The sequence below is a fragment of the Labeo rohita genome, chromosome 8 (assembly GCF_022985175.1).
Source record: "Labeo rohita strain BAU-BD-2019 chromosome 8, IGBB_LRoh.1.0, whole genome shotgun sequence".
NCBI classification, from domain to species: domain Eukaryota; kingdom Metazoa; phylum Chordata; class Actinopteri; order Cypriniformes; family Cyprinidae; genus Labeo; species Labeo rohita.
Window position 1 is genome coordinate 1,035,068 of NC_066876.1, and position 17,854 is coordinate 1,052,921.

Consider the following 17,854-nt stretch of genomic DNA (forward strand, 5'->3'; position numbering starts at 1 on the left):
TAGCTGGCCATAGGGATCTGTGCTGAGGATTTGTCTAGTTTTTTTGTTAAAGATGGTGGATGAAACTTTTTTTTTGTGTATTTTTGTTATTCTCATGTACAGAGACCATTATTATATTCTATATAAGTTGTAAGTTATCTATTGGTAGGTTAATTTCATGTGGTGCTTGCTTTTAAAACATGGCTCTGTTTGTTTGCGTGGCCCACCAAGCACAGCTGTTGTATGGAGAAAGCTATCTGTTGACATTCCCATTCATCTCCGTGGCAGTTGCCAAGGCTGGCACAGGACTCGCGGAAGTACGCATTTAGAAATCACTTTCTAATCTCTAATGTACTAGATACAGTTGTTTTTAAGTCAGTGACCTGGGTTGTAAATAACACTTTTATAAAATGCTTACTACATATAACTGGCAAGGTTTTATTAAATAAACACAGCAGCAAACATAAAATAATTTATTGACAACAATAAATAATCCTTTCACCAAGCAGTGTAATTTTTCAGCGATGTTTACCAGACTCCACAGTAATGCATTAATACTGACGTAATGTAGTCAGGTAGGTTTATAGGGTATTTCACAACAACTTCTAGGTGGTTCAACCAGTCATGACCAAGAAAGGAACTATCCATTTATCATTTGAATTTTGCTTCTGAATAAATAAGAATCAAAAAGTTGACTAACATCCTGCTATGTTTTGTTCTAACATTTCATCAGCTGTGGGTATTCAGATGAAACTCGAGTTCTTCCAGAGGAAGTTCTGGACTGCCAGCAGACAGGTAATCACACGCACACACACACATTTTGTTTCTCTTTCATTCATTCATTTATTCATTCATTTATTAGTGCATATGAATCTGTAGCTTATTTGCATTTGCATTGAAATGTTTCCTGTTTTTAATAAAATTGATTACCAATATAAAAATATGTAGAAAACATTTGCATGCTTTCTAATAACGTTACAACCCACCTCACCTAGTTACAATTAACCCCAGTAGGTCCAGATAATGTCACCTTATAGTCCTCCCCAAATTGACAATGATTGATTGATTGATGTGTTTATTTATGTTCTTGGTGATTCAACCATTTAAAATTTTATTATAAAAATTTCAGTATTTAACTGTATGCATAATATCTTTTTAAATTACATTGCCTAATACCATCACCTAAATGTTACAATCTATCAAATTTTTCAGTATTGATGTGCTTGGTCCTGTAATTTCTGCGTACACGGTTACAATAGGCTCTTATTGTTATGAGTTCTGTTATGTCTGGAGAAATCCAAACAAAGCATTTCATGAAAACAACTTAATATTAGCAGCTTCTGTAGCTGAAGCACGACTGGGTCATGCAGCATGACAATTATCAAAACATACAAGTATGTCAAGCACATAATGGTTGAAAAAGAAGAAAACGTACGTTTTAGATTGACAGAGAAATTCAAAGACCAGACTTCAATTGAAAAGTGCAGTTCAGGCTTGAAAGCCTACAGATGTCACTGAGCTGAAGCAGTTCTATGAGGAGGAGTGGGCCAAAACCCACCACAGTGCTGCTGAACACTCAGAAAGAATGACCTATTCTTACTCCGTAGGCATCAGAACCATAAGTATGGTGAAGAAACTTGCTTTTCACTCTTTGAACAGTCACAATATTTGTACTTACATTTACATTATTTATGTTTTTTGTGCTCCTAACCCAGTACCCCAAACCCAATCATTTCTCTGTATAAAATGACAATATAAAACACAGGATAATAACAGGTGGATAGAAGTACAGTCACAGTAATTTATTTAAAATGTACTAATATTCCAAACAATTGCTTTGTGTGAGGAACAGATCCAAACGGATCACATCATCATCTGTTGTACCGCTCAGTGGAGTTGCTGGTTTATGACTATAGCAACACCTAGGCCCTTAGAGTCCTAATGGTGATGAGCAAGGTACTTAACCGTGCTTTAGTTTTTAACACTTTGGGAGTGAGAACAGGTTGTAAAGAACTATAGAAAGCGTTTGGTTGCGATTATTGCAGCTATTGCATAATGGTGGTGTAAGCAGTTTATTTACTCTAATACAGGGGTCACCGAACTTGTTCCTGGAGGGCTGGTGTCCTGCAGAGTTTACCTCCATCTTTCCTCAACACACCTGCCTGGAAGTTTCAAGTATACCTAGTAAGACCTTGATTAGCTGGTTCAGGTGTGTTTGATTAGGGTTGGAGCTAAACTCTGCAGGACACCGGCCCTTTGGGACCAGGTCTGGTGACCCCTGCTCTAATATATCACTTTAGAAATGTGGAGAATATGTATTTTTTCTTATTTTGTGTCCTTCAGTGTGCTGCACTCGACGGAAAGTGTTCCATCAGCTGTGACAATGATGTGAGTGTCAACATTTTTATTTGTTCACTATATTTGCAGTATACAACTGTTTTTGTGTTTTTGTTATTTTTCTACTCTTTGTACCCCTCTTCCTTTCTACTATTTATACAGGAAATCAGCTGTTACCTCATTGACAACAATGGATTCATTATTGTGGCTGAGGATCTGTCTTTGGTGAGGGACAATTATCTCTGTACTGTACTTACCTGAATATTCACAATTACTTAATAAAGGTATAGTCAGTATTTTAGTCCTGTGTATTCAAAAATCATTTTAATTATTGCAATGTCCACTGCACTTAATTGCAGTGAATACAACTAATAAAATACACGATTTTGTCTGATTTGTAGTTTTTTTGGTTTTTTTTTGTTAGGGTTTTTTTATTTTTTATTTTTTTTTTTAGTTTATCTCAATAGCTTATTAGTGCCCTTGTGATATTTACTCTGGGAGTGTCTCTTTCAGACTGGTGTGTTCTTTGGAGAGGCAGAGGGCGCTGTAATGAGCAAACTGGTTTCAATGGGTTCTTTTAAGAGGTATGTCAACGTGCTGAATGAGACAAAATACAGTAAATTAGATTGTTTCTCTCGACTATGAACAGTTGACTTTTTTTTTTTTTTTTGTCAATTGGTGTGTTAAAACAAGTTGGAGGAAGAGAAAATGCATCAACATTTCAGTTCTGGATACAGCTGTTCTTAAGTCACAGCTGAGCTGTAAATAAGAATAAATAAATAAATAAAATTTGTATTTTTTAAAGGTTACTACATAAAGCTACATATAGCAATGATTCATAAAATAAACAGAAGGAAGCATTTAATAATTTATTGATAACAACCAATATATAGTTGATTAATAATAGTTTTAACTTTAGAAACTGCAGAAACATGAACAAATAATTAATAAATGATTTGTAAAGATTTTAATCGGCTTTAATCATTTTTTTTTTTTATTCAGTTTAAACCACAAGTTTAATGACTTTTGTAAGTACTCAAATGCATATTAATAATTAATCTGTTAATCAGTTTAAAACATCTGTTAAAATAATTTGTATATTTTTATAAAATGCATGATCATGAGAATGTAAATAACAGGTAAACACATTTTAGTGTAATTTTATTGTAATTTACATTTATTTAATCTGTTAATCATTATTTAATGTCCAATAAGTTAATTAGCAAACGTGCAAGAACGGTCACAATACGCTGTAGTAGGCAGCATGCAGTAGATGCAAAGTAAACGTAAACAGTTTTTAATACACAAATACAGGATAATCCACAACTGAGGTTAGAGCAAACACACATATTCCACAAGCAGACCCGACATTATCTCATGATTGAAGCTTTTTTAATATATATTTTAACTAATGATCTGTTAAGCATTACATAATATCAGTTAAAGATTTATTAATGAAAATCATTATAAAATGCTACCACAGATTATATAGCTTTAAATGATTCAGTGCCATGAATTCTAGTTCCTAATCATCATGGGAATTATTTACTACAGAATTTATTTGAATCAAGAATTTTTAACCCAGGCTCATTGGAAATATCTGACTGTGCCAACATTTCTGCAGAAGTATATTAGGTTTCTTGCATGTTTCATGATGATTTCAAGGTGAAATATCCAATGAGTGGCATTCAGTTTTATCCTAAAAAGATAAATATGAATGTGGCAAAGTATTATGTTGGTTGTTATACGTATAGCAGCAGTTCTGAGATGTCTGGAGAGTGACCCTAAAAGGATAATGTTTTATTACATTTGAAAATAATTACATTAAATAATACCACCTACACCAAACTAAAACCTGCTCTAAACCTAATCGATAGTGTTAACAAAAGCAAATGTCAATAAAAAATGCATTTCCTAAAGCAAACATGCCATTTTAGCTTGCTTCTACAAATCTTTGAGCTCTTTTATTGTGATTCGTGCATCACAGAATCGTGCTCCGCGTCGCATATGCAGTGCTGTATGGGGTCAGCAAGTTATTTTCACTATTTCAGAAAAGCCATACATATGGAGTTGGTTATGTGAAGCAAACATGAAAATACATTAGTCTAGTAAGTGTGTTTTGAGGTCATAAGATAACAAAGTATTGTGCAAGGAACTGCACGATAAAAGTCTCTGTATGTACAGGTACGTTTTTAAGTCAAAAATAAAGGCACATTTTTCCATTTAGTTTATGTTGGGGACTTCTTTGCTTCTTCTTTGTGTTTCAATGTCATTTGGATTGTTTGTGAGAAGAAAGAGAGAGAGAAAGAGAGCTGATGAATATTCCTCCATATGTACGCATGGATGTGAAATGTGAAAACACATCACTGGTTAAGGTACAGAAAGAGCTGCAAGCAACGACTAATTATCTTTGATTTACAGTTTAATGTGATGGAAGAGAAGGCCAGTTCAGGGCCTTACCCACACACAAACACATGCAACTCATTCTCATTAGTGTAATGAAAAAAATTGTACTGTAACTGTGTACTGCACAAGCCATGTCTACACTTAACAACTACCTTACTAACTATTAATAAGCAGCAAATTAGGATTTTGTTAAGGTAAAAGTCATAGATAATAGTTAAAGTGTGACCAATATGTCATTAGTTAACGCACATCATCAGATGGTGTTAAAATGGCGAGCTAGCAGAACTCAACCGCATACTCCAACAGGGAAAGGTCTTTGCGGGCAAGGGAGGTAACTTTGCGAGGTGATCAAAAAGGACAGGAACTTAAATACACAGGGTAATTGGGGAAACATAGGTGCATGGGATAATAATCAAACTAAATGAGGACAGGAACATGAAACACAACAAAAAGTTCCATGTTCCTGACATATCACCCCCCTCCCGGAAGGCACGTCCTCGCGCCATAGATAACAACAGAGGGAGGCATGAGTGGGAACTCGGGAGGGCTCAGGAGGAGGACGGCGAACAGAGTCCAGGGTGGAGGCAATGGAAGAAGGAGCAAAGGAGGAAACAGGAGCCAGGGAGATGACAAGAAGGACCAGGGCGGACCAGACGGAGGGGCCAGGGAGTTGCCAGGATAAACTTGGAGTAGGCGGTGCCAGATGGGTCCCAGGAAACAGCCATAATGATGGCCCACAGTGGAGCCAACGGAGGGAAGAGCCATGGTGGAGGAAGGGCTGATGGGGCAGAGACGGAGAGCCGATGAGCCAAGGTGAAGAGGGGGCCGAGGTGGAGGCGTGGATCCGGGAAGCCGCTGTAGAGCGGGAGCAACAGATGACCAAGGTGGACCCGAAGGGATGGAGGAGCCTGATGGAGCCAGAGGAGTGGAGTCCCGAGGCGCAGGATGTTCGACAACAGATCAAGGTGGAGCCAGAGGGACAAGGGAGCCCCGTGGAGCCAGTGGACTGCCGGGCCACGGCGGAGAGGAGGGAGCTAGGAGCTATGGTGGACGGGCTGAGGTGGAGTTCTGGACTCTGAGGCTGGAGGCTGAGACAAGGGATCCTCCAGAGACTGGCAGACCCGTGGCAAGCCAACCACAAAGATGGAGGACTGAGGGTGACCAGAGGGGCTGCCAGACGACAGCGGAGGAGGAGGCATGAGTGGGTGGTAGGGTGGGTTACTTGTAAGCCTCCTCAGGGCTGAGCTCGAGCATGGCAGTTTCAGTAAGTTCTGATGAAGGTGGGAGGAGAGGGGGTAGGTCAGGATAAATGTCCCAGTCAGAGTCAAGTCAAGTGAAGTCACCTTTATTTATATAATGCTTTTAACAATGCAGATTGTGACAAAGCAGCTTTACAGTATTAAATAGGAAATAGTGCGTCAATAATGCAAAAGGACAACGGTAATCACTCAATTTTCAGTTAAAGGCAGTTCATCATTGAATTCAGTGATCAGTCATTATCCAGCTCAGTTCAGTTCAAATAGTATACAATATCGCTGGAAATTAAGTGTCCACAACTAAGCAAGCCAGAGGCGGCAGCGGCAAGGAACCAAAACTCCATCTGTGAAAGAAATGGATAAAAAAACACTGTGAGAAACCAGGCTCAGTCGGGGGGCCAGTCCTCCTCTGGCCAGTCGCACCTTCAGTTTGTTCCATGTTGCAGAAAAGTCCGAATGTGCAGAGGACTCATCTGGTTCCCGTGGTCTTTTGCCAATGACCATCTAGGTGATGAGGTCTTCACTGGGGATCCGTCTCTGGGGCTCATCTAGTCTATGTGGTCTCCGCTGACATTTAGGGCTGTAGAGGTCCTCTCTAGGTGCTGATCCACCATCTGGGCTGGGTACGGACTGGATCCAGGTGACTGCAGTGACCATCTGATCTGGATACGGACTGGATCTGGTGGCTACAGTGACCTCGGAATAAGAAAGAAACAGACTAATATTAGCGTAGATGCCATTCTTCTTACGATGCAACGAGTACATTGGGTATTATGGGAAGTGATCCTGGTTCCGGTTGACCTAATTAATGCAGCCTAACAATCCATTAACGGATTTGAATTATAGAAAAGTGTTAATGTATTATGTGTAAGCCAAATATCCCCTCAGCCTCAAACAGTCCCAGATCCACAACCAGCTCACCCTTAGCTATGTTGCAGTTGGCGGAGCTTCTTTCCATGACCTCCACGCAGCAGGGAGTTGGTGGGCTGGGTCTGGCTGTGCCAGATGATGGCTTTCCTACAGCTTAATCCGGTGGTGTCTGGGAAGTCGGCGGGGCAGCAGTAATTTGCTCCAATCCAGAACAGTGAGTTCAGCGCAGTATCATCAAACGCTGTTAAAATGACAAGCTGGCAGAATTCAACCGCATACTCCAACAGGGAAAGGTCTTTGTGGGCTTGGGAGCAGAACATTGCGGTGAGGGGATCCATGAGGGGAACACTATGGAAACAAAAAACGGAGGGTAGACACGGAGGTAACTGTTTGAAGTTGGGCCTTCTGTCATGTTCCGCTGTTTAGGAAGCACGGAGGAGGCACGAATAAATGTAAACAGTCTTTAATCCATGGAACACAGGGGTAAATCCACAATAGGCACAGGAACAAACACGCACATAACTGGTATACCCAACAGAGATAAAAATGCAAGGAGAGGAACTTGAATACACAGGGTAATTGGGGAAACACAGGTGCATGGGATAATAATCGAACTAAACAAGGACAGGAACATGACCATATAATGGAAAACAGGAACAGAAACACAACAAAACAGGTCCATGATCCTGACAGCATGTTTGTCATTGACATTTGCATAACAGTATGGTTTTATGTTATATTTTTCATAATAATCCTGGACAATGTGCATTAACAATACTAAGAGAATGAAGAATGTCAGGTTTGTTTGTTTTTTTAGGGTGAATCTGTATGACTATCGGGCCATCTGTAGGGTGTACTCACAGACCAGTGATACAGCACACACACTCTTACATGTGAGTACTACAAATCATTGCATTTGTGATTTAGCATGTGTTTCTTGTTTCAGTTTCTCCTGATCCTATATTTTTCTGTGGTTTCTCTTATATTTTTGCAAAAACAGAACTCTAAAACATCTTTTCTTATTATGCACCATGATTGAAGTCTTTGATACACACATTCTCCTAGTATCAGCGTGCACCAGTTCTTCTGTGTCCCAGTAACATGTGTAACCGTTAACCAGCTCTCAGAGAGAGAACTGCTGTCACAGCAGTCTGTAAGGGCACTATAGTTAACTCAAGAACTGCTGCCACTTGATCACACCAGAAACATACATTTCAATCCTGTTTGCAGTTCAGTGTGTGTACTGTTCACTGACTCGCAAAGGGTTGAGAGACTTGTGACTGTCTGAGTAATGCTGATGTTGTTTTTTTTTTTTTTTTTTTTTTTGTAAACAGATAATCGATAATAAAATTATTAGAATCATGTGTAAACACCTCTGGGGGGAGGTGCACTCACAGTCTGTATACTCTCAAGAGGCCAAGGGTTTGTGGAGAGACAGGGAACATGGCTCATGTATGTCTCTGAATTCTAAAGGAGAGCAACAGGAATTGTCACTCTCTCATACCCCCAAAATGGCAGTTGTGCTCTGGTACTTCAGACTCAAGGCTTTTACATCCTGTGCACTGTCAATGACTACCCCTGTCAAGCTCTCATTAATACAGGATTGACCATGTACCTCCTCTGCTCAGGGGTCCTGTGAGGTCCTGCAGAAAGCATTCCTCATAACTACGGGCTAATGTTGATGAAACTTGCATCATAGGATTAGATCTCCTGGCATGCCTTAGGGCGTATATTAATGTGGTGAAAGCTACGCTCCAAAACAGGGACAGAGAAGACTCAGGGCTCAGTTTGTGGAGGAGGTTAGCCAACTGACAGTATTCTGGAATGGCCTAAGTTGGCTATAGGTGCCCAAACCCCATTCCGCAGTGGACACAGATGCCGGTAATGTGAGCATAAGAGCCAACCTTCCCAGTCTGGGGAAGAGCAATAGATTGTATGCATTAGCCCAGTAGTGTTGCATGATATACCGGTACTTTAAAAACATTGCGATGGTCGACACAGATACCCTGCTTTTAAAAAACGGTATGATTCTGCATTTTACTAGTACCAGTACTTTATGAATGCATTTTAATAAGAGCCGTATTTCTGTGTGTCGCGGTGTTTTCAGCCTCTGCCACACGTGAACTAGAACTGCTCTGAGAGTCACTTCGTGAGCATTTGACCGCTTCTTTTGCAGAAAACTATCGTCATATAATGAAGACCCTGAAGGTCTTCACAGCAATCCGTCAAAATTAAAGTTCGGTTTAACTTGACAGTCAGAAATATATTAATATATTTCTATATATATTATAGAATTAATATTAATATATTATACATTTAGAATATATTAATATATTTCTTAGTGTAAAGACAGTACTTCTACTACTAATAAAAATATTATTAAAACAATGTTTAAGGACTTTTACCAGAAAAAAAACAGAATTTATTCACCAGAAAATTGTAAATACACAACATAGTATTTCTGAAAAAAAAAGAAATAAATAGCCTATAATAAATTAACTCTTTATCAAATCTAATTATCCTTTATAAATTCATTAGACATGCTTTAGATTATTAAAATGTAATGAAACAATTCAAAGAATCCAGAAAATTAATGGAAAACCGAGATTTGTTTTAATAGATACAATAACTATGATCTCCATTTGGATCATCTATTATTCAATTACTTTTCCTGTTCTATGTTTTTTTTTTTTTTTTTTTTTTTTTTGTTTTGGTAGTACTGCCAGTGAGCAAATGACGGTATAAGTCATTCAAGTATTTTTATGCTGAATGTATAATGTCCCTGTCACATCTTTAACCAAAATAATGCTATGATAATTTAACTGCTGTGTGACTCTCAGCGTTCGATTAGTTATTGTTCTTTTCTTTGCAGCCCTACTTTGCTCTGTTTGCGGCTGTCCGGTGGCTTCTGACTGAGTTTGTCATGTAAGACTCTGATTTAATGAACTTTTCCATGCACATATCAGGATATGCAACAAGTGTCTGTTTGACTTTTAGTAATAACATATCTAAATATCCTAAAACAAACTCTTTATAGTCAAATCTGGATAGATTTGGTTTGTTTGAAATAATTACAAATATTTTACCAGTGTGAAAGGAATGGGAATAATTCTTCTGTGAAAACTTTCTTTGAATTATTTTATGCTGTTTTTTTTTTTATGGATATTTGGATGTTTTTATTCTGAAACAATATAAGCAAAATAAACTGTTTTCAGCACTGTAATGTTGTGGCACAAACAGCATCTGCAATCAGCGGTCAAGTGTCATAGGCAGTAGTATCACATGGATTGCAATATGCTCATGGAAACTGTATGCAGATGAGGTTATGCATAGTAAAACTAGGCATTGTTGGCTCCATATATGGTTATTTTGGGAAAGAAGACAGAGTGGGGATGCATGTATGTACAATCTTCTGCTGACTAGGATTTCTAAAGAGAATTTTATGCAGGTTCTAGTGTATGTATGGTTTGACAAATCTCAAAACTTTTGTGCATACACAAAATCTGCCTTTTGTGCGTAAGCACACTTATAGGGTGAAATCTGAGCACAGTTGTGTACATGATGCCCTAGATTGTACATGATCTGCGCATTAGTTCTCTTAGTAGCAGAACTATAGCCGATCATATAAAAGAGATTTTAAATTAAATTTGCTGTTTTAAATAATAATCATTCTTAACACTTAAAATGTGGCAGCTAAATAAGTTAAAGTACTTTTTCAAGGAAAATCACATGAATGATGGCCACAGAATGTGATTCCATTCAGTTGTATTTCAGGCATGTTTGATTTTAGAATACATCATTTTAGAATACATTTAGAATACATGTTTCTGCATGTTTTTTTCTGCATGAATTTGTTTGGAATGACCTGAAAGTCTAATGTTGTTTGATGCCCGTATTTCTCTGTAACCAGAAAATGTATGATGCCTGTAGTGTTTTAAAATCTTTTCAGATTTGCTTTACTAATGACAACATTAAGTTTACAGTGTAGATACCAACGTTAATTATTTATTGTAATGGTTTGAAAAAGTTTGGAAAGCACACATAGGACACAAGCCCACACAGGACACATTAAAATAGTATTACTATAATTTTTTCATTCTTTATTTTCACCTCTATTCATTTATTCATTCATTTGTTTCTCTCTTTTCTATACCTGCTTTAATTATTGTTCTCTTTCCTTTGCTTTTGCAGATTTCTGGTTGAGTTTAACCTGTACAGTTGGTGGTACTCTGACCTCACCATTAGGGGTATGTTTATGAGGCTGTGTATGTGATGTGTTGATGGGATGAGATCTCTATGCACATTTTATGTAAGCAAAGATTTCTGGAGTCTTTATCTATATAACTAGTGCTCAAGGCTCAAAGTCAGTCATGTCACAATGCACTGTCTTCATCATTTTAGTAGGTGTCAAACTGAATGACTTCAGTTGTAACGCTCAATCACTGTTTCAAATGTGTAGTGACAGCAATATTATGTGCATCATTATGTGCTTCATTAATGGGGTTTTCATAACTGTAGCTTCACACAATCACCATGTGCAGTCCTACATTTCAGTTGAAGTAGGTGACGTGCAGAGGTGCAGCTCTACATTCTGACCTCAGTCACATGTAATTACTAGTAATACTGAAGCACTGACTGTGAGCCAGGCTATAGTTACCAAATATCTCTAAACCTGCTGCAGTTGAATAAAAACATAATTTATGCATTCTTGTTGAAAGCAGCAATTGACTCTACTAACTCATGCTAATGCCTGTGGCTGTGATTTGGAAAGAGGTGAATTAATTACTTTTTGGACTTCATAATAGTATATCTTGATTGCAAAAATGCTTTCTAGTGAAACCATTATGAATATACAATTTTACTGGCTAAAGCATGCATCTCAATGCAAATAAAACAAAGACAAGAAATATTTAAAGCAAAAGGGAAAATGTGACCATTTTTTCCCCCAACAATTCACTTTTTCCCACTCTTAAGTAATCATAGTATTACGTAGTTTCGTAACATGTTGGTCACATTAAAGTGATTATTTACAGAATTGTCTGCCTTACTGTTCAATACATACCATTTTTTTTTCCAACTTAGTTTTGGTGGTTTGGGACATCAGAGTGTTTTTGTTAATTCTATTCTTAGGCAACAGGAATAGTAAGAGGTTAAGGAGAAAAAGGCTGTAGCATAAAAGTTTATTTGAATTAGTATAGTAGTGTAGTATAATTTCAAAATTTGAAAAAAAACAAAATGGACTTTAGCTTAAAATAATGCTAATTCACTATCTGACAGTAGGGGCTACTTTCAGACAAACAGAAATTCAGAGTTTCGTTTTTTCCAGAGGCTAGCATATTCTTTCAGTTTTTTTCAATGGGAGTGCCGTGTTTTTTTAAGATGCCAGTAGCATGATGAGGCATTGAGTGTCTATTTCAAATAGAAGCATTTTTTCTGTGCTGAGAGTTGAAGAATGTTCAGCTTTGTGTAAAATGCAGTGCTCATCATTGTCACTTTTTAGTCAGTTTGATGAAAAGGAAATGCCATCTAAACTTTTCTGAGGACAGTCAGTTCCCCTCAGAAATACATTCATATAAGCCCCCACTCCCAATTCAGTATTTAGGCTTTTCTTTTAATATTTTGTGCATTGTGCACAGTGAGCTTGCTCTGCCTGCTACAGTATTTTCCTCTCTTTGTGTCTGTCTTCAGCATGTCCGGCTCTTGTTACGACTGTTTACAGACCTTGTAATATTTCCACACAAATGGCATTTTGGGAAATTACCACAATGATGTTTGTGTCTGGAATAAAGATTGGCTGAAATAAAACAAGAAAGAAATAAAACGCGCTGAAATGATTTAAACGCTAATTCACAGAAAAATCAGTTTTAATTCACAAGTGTGCATTGAACCGTGGATGTCATACTGAATGATTTGGTATTATATTGAGAATTGTGGCATCACTAATAGAAATAAAATCATGTCTGTGCATTATTTTGTACAGACTTTTCTCTCCTTGAAGTGATATAGATTAGCCTTGCCACAGAAAAACCATTCAAAGAACAATGTCTTTCTCTGTTTTTCTCTCTAGCTCAGAGAGGAGGCAAAACAATGTTGGTTCCTTGTGATAAAGAGTATCCAGCATTCGTGTCAGAGCGCACCATTAAAGAAACCGTCGGGAATATTGACTGTGAAAGCTGTGTAAAGTATGTGTACAATACTCAGACAATCATACAATCACATAAACACATGCACATACACATGAAAGAAAGAAATCAGACAACCATTATATAGTCCAGGGGTCACCAAACTACAGAGGTTAATTCCATCTTGCCTCAAGACACCTGCCTGAAAGTTTCAAGTATATCTAGTAAGACTTGATTAGTTGGTTCAGGTGTGTTAATTATAGTTGGAGCTTAAACTCTGCAGGACACCAGCCCTGGTGACCCCTGATATAGTGTGTTCACTCACATAGAACTGTTAATCACTTGATTAACAGACTACATTTAGACTTATAGACCACTTTCCCAACAAAATCGGAAATCTATCTTTCATGCCTTGCCACAAATGAGCACCTTTGTTTGCTCCACGACAGCAAACAGGATAGCAACAGGATATCTGTCAGCTGAACAACTTGCATTGTACATTTACATCATTAACTGCTCTGTTAATTTTAAAAATTGATGTAGTTTATTTGTGTGTTATATGAACGTGTGACTGATGTCAAAGAGAGGGAGAGAAAGAAAAAGGGGCAAACTCAAAGCTGTTATCTTAAATGTAGTTTTACAATGGGGTGGTGTGTCTGGAATCCTCTCCACATGCATTTCTCCAGTGCAGCAATTAGTTAAATTAATTACTAGATGACCTATGATTACATTTCAGTTGTTTTATTTTTTTTTATCAAGTCACTTTATTTTGATGGTCCCTTTTAGAAATTCTGTTGACTATAAGTAACTTGCAACTATATGTCAACTTACTCTCCTTAGAGTATTAGTACTCAAAAACAGGCTCAGTGCTTCTAAAACAGACAGTTTTGCAGTGTTACAGCATCCGACACAACAAAAGCCAGTTCAGTTGCACTATGATATGCCATCATATCTACATTGGTGACTTCTGTCTCCAGCTTTTATCTAAAGTAAGGAAGATGATGACGATAAGAAAACAAAATCATGACTCTTAAATCTTGTGTGTTCATGCAAACATGTGCTATATATATCCAGTATATGAGCACTTGTCTGCCTACGTACAGATTACAGTATTGCCACCTCTTCCTGCAGAGGACTCTCTCATCCACTCCTCTTATGTGGACCAGATAAAAAAGGAATTTGATTCTAATTTGCTGTCTTCCCTTTTGTCTTGTCCTTTCCAGATCATTTGTTATTCAGCAGATTCCCAGCAGTAATCTTTTCATGGTGGTTATTGACAATACATGTGACTGCAGTGACTTTGGACCCGTCACCATGGACCCCATCGAAATTATGTATATCCTTAATAAAAAGACAGTTTTCTTAGACAAGTCTAGTTAACCCTTTACTTCAACTCACACTGATATGCCACTGTGGAGACAAATAGAATTTTCAGATAATCATTTTAATTTGAATTATAAACAGCAGACAAAAATAATGCCTTCTGTTTTTTACTTTTCTTTTCTTTTTTCTTTTCTTTTTTTTTTCTTTTTTTTTTTTTGACAGTTGTTTGTATGGTCTTTGTTTTCCTTGTCATGTTTTTGCCTTAATTTCACTGCACATAACGAATCTCTGAAATGTGAACGGTTGAAGTTTCAGAAGGACAGAAGGCGACCAGACACGTGCCACCCCTTTCATCATGAGGTACAAAAACAAATCAAACTGAGCTGAATTAATGGATGCTAAAGAGTTTTAGCTGCACACCTGTATCGGAGGTACAGCACTTATAACCATACATTGCAGGTAGATAATACTTGCATCTCAGTCCAAATTGTAACATGCATTATTTGGATTTGAGTGTTTTTAATATTTCATTATTTTTGCAACCACTTGTAATAGCCACTCCAGGGCACCATTTTGTGACATTACATAATAATCTACAACAAAGTTAAGTGAGATTTAGAGTAATAGTGAAGTAATATTTAATTACTACAATGCTTATTTCTTGGTAGTAATAAATGATATATATATATATATATATATATATATATGACAGTCATATAGTTTAGAATTCGATTAAGTCATTTTTTTCTCTTTTTGATCTATCTGCAGGAAAACTCAATGGAGTGTGGTGGTTCTGTGGACTTGACTCCATCACTAACAGCTACAGTTCTTATAGTCCTGATAGTCACTTTCTTTCCGAGGTGATGAAAACTTTGGCCCTTACTCCCACCTCTGTCATGACAGTTTGACTCAGTCCAGCATGCAAAAATCGATTATATAAATATTTATTTTACATTGAAAGACTAAACAATTCATCAAAATCACTTAATAGACAGCTACAATAAACATTTTTTCCGTTTTAATAATATTGATATTTTATGTACAGTACAGTTAATAGGCAGTTTTACAAACAAGGCTACAAGAGACTGATTACTGTGCTAATTAATTGAATTAAAGTAAAATTTATAAATACCTACAAATAAGTACAATTGTATCACAAAATGAACTTTTTATTCAGTAATATGTATTATTATTTATGATTTTCAGCCAAATGACTGTGATAATGCAATAGTATTAAAAAGAGTGGATGTTCTCAGTGAACACTGCCTTACAATAAAAGATATCGCAGTTTGTATACTTTTGAAATAAAACCTTTAAAAAAATACAAATTGAGCAAAGGAATGAGTTGATGTTTCATTATATTATTTTTGCCACATCTTTGTGTGCTTTGCCTTTGTCTGCTTATGTCTCTAAAAATCTTAAATCCATGTCCTCAGCAGGCTGGTTTGCAAGACCTGAGTTGTCTTACAGCCTTTAGGAAGGTATTTCATATTTGGTATGTTTCTCAAAACCTCATAGGGTCCCTCCCACTTGACAAGCTGTCAGATGTTGATATGAGCACTAAAGCTGAGGAATACACTGTGTGATTTTTAGCTATTTGTTTTTCGTTAAATACTAACTCTCACTGAACAAGTAAATTGCATGTGATGTAAATCCAAAGCTCATAATTTGTGTGCTCTGACTATAAGCCCCTGTCAGAGAACTGCCACCTTGATGAGCTGTCAGTGGTGTGTTTGCCAATACTTCCTGATTTTGAAATATAGTTATGGTCTTCATGAAAGGCCACAAGTTCTACTGCGCTTCCTAGAACACAGCTGGACAACCTGACAGCAACTTTTGGAGCGATCTCGTAGGACAAAGGAATTGACATGGTCGGTGGTTCGAGCACCAGGTACTCGTGGGATACGAATAACGGCTGGGAGCAGTAACTAGATCAAGCCAGGTATTTGCAGGTCAGCACCAGCCTACTGCCCAAGGGGGCAACCATAAAACCAGGCCAAGGAGTCTGGCAGTCCTTTTGTAGGACACAACAGTCTTTCAGCACACGAACGTCAGGTGGAAGAAACAGTCGCCGATGGTTATCAACCTCCGGCCCCATGCTTTTTCGGTCAACATCTTTTCCACTGGTGCCAGTGCTCTCAATGTCCATGGATGCTAATCACCTTGGAGTATAGGCTAGGGCACTGTCTGGTGAGGCAGTCCACAATAGGGATTCAAAAAAATGGGATTCAATTCAATTTAATTCACATCATGATACAAATTGTTGCAAAGCTGCTTCACAGAAAATTAAAGTGATAGAAGACTATAATAGTCCAGTCTAGAGCTCATGAATGCATTAACTAGCTTTTCTGCATCAGAATCAGGTCACATGTTCCATAGCTTGGCAATGTTTCTTAGATGAAAGACTGCTGTTTTTAAAACATGTGAAATACAGTTTTTGAAAAGACACGTTTCTGTCTAATATAACACCCAATTTTTTGACTGTAGAGGATGTAACAGTACAACCGTCTAGATGCAAATTGTAATCTAAGAGATTCTGTGTACTGTTTTTTTTGTTGTTGTTTGTTTGTTTTTTTGGGGTCTAATAAGTCAGTGGTTTCCAACCACATTCCTGGAGGTAACACTGCACATTTTTCATCTCTCCTTTGTCTGACTCTACTAATGAACTGATGATCTGAATCAGGTGTGTTTGATGAAGGTGACATGGAAAACATGCAGTGTTGGGGGGCCTCCAGGAATGCGGTTGGGAACCACTGCAATAAGAATTTTCTCTGTCTTATTCAAATTTAATAGGAGAAAATTACTGGCCATTCTTCAACATTTTTATCACACTCTGTTAGCTTAGATAATTTAGAAGTTTCATCTGGTCTTGTTATATAGTGGAAACTAATTCCATATTTTCTAATAATATTACCAAGGGGCAACATGTATATTTTTTGTATATATATATTTGTATATATAACATGTATAATGTATATTTAAAATAGTAGATCCTTGTGGCACTCCATACTTTACTGGTGATAATTGAGATGACTCCCCATTTAAATAAACAAAGTGGTAGCGATCAGACAGGTAAGTTCTAAACACAGCACTAAGATCGAGTAAAACTAGCAATGAGATGCAGCCTTGATCCGATGTAATTTTAACACGTGCAGTTTCTGTGCTATGTTAAAATTCTTCATAGATATTTTTTGCAGGAAGGAGCACAATTGAGCAGACAACTTTTTCTAAAATTTCAGACATAAACGGAAGATTAGAAAAAAGAAAGAAGAAATGGGTCTGTAATTTGCCACTTCACTAGGATCTAGTTGTGGTTTCTTAATAAGAGGCTTAATAACCACCAGCTTGAATGGTTTTGGGATGTGACCTAAAGATAACGATGAGTTAATAATATTGAGAAGCGGTTCTTCTGCTACAGGTAACAACTCTTTTAGTAATTTAGTGGGTACAGGATCTAATAAACTTGTTGTTTTAGATGCAGTGATAATGTTACTTAGATCTTCCAGTCCTATAGTTGTAAAGCACTGCAGTTTTTCTTTGGGTGTGATGAATGAAGCTGAA

At 37.3% G+C, this 17,854-nt stretch overlaps 1 protein-coding gene across 1 annotated transcript in view; it reads left to right on the plus strand.

Annotated features, from left to right (window-relative positions):
- cacna2d3a (calcium channel, voltage-dependent, alpha 2/delta subunit 3a) overlaps positions 1-15,602 on the plus strand; it is a 170,475-nt gene extending 154,873 nt beyond the window's left edge. Inside the window, 11 exon segments of the mRNA XM_051117795.1 lie at positions 713-774; positions 2,323-2,367; positions 2,479-2,541; positions 2,830-2,900; positions 7,666-7,741; positions 9,721-9,773; positions 11,040-11,095; positions 12,916-13,030; positions 14,194-14,306; positions 14,571-14,653; positions 15,062-15,602. Coding sequence (XP_050973752.1) covers positions 713-774; positions 2,323-2,367; positions 2,479-2,541; positions 2,830-2,900; positions 7,666-7,741; positions 9,721-9,773; positions 11,040-11,095; positions 12,916-13,030; positions 14,194-14,306; positions 14,571-14,653; positions 15,062-15,157 — 833 coding nt within the window. The 3' untranslated portion in view covers positions 15,158-15,602.
- The last annotated feature ends 2,252 nt before the right edge of the window (positions 15,603-17,854 follow it).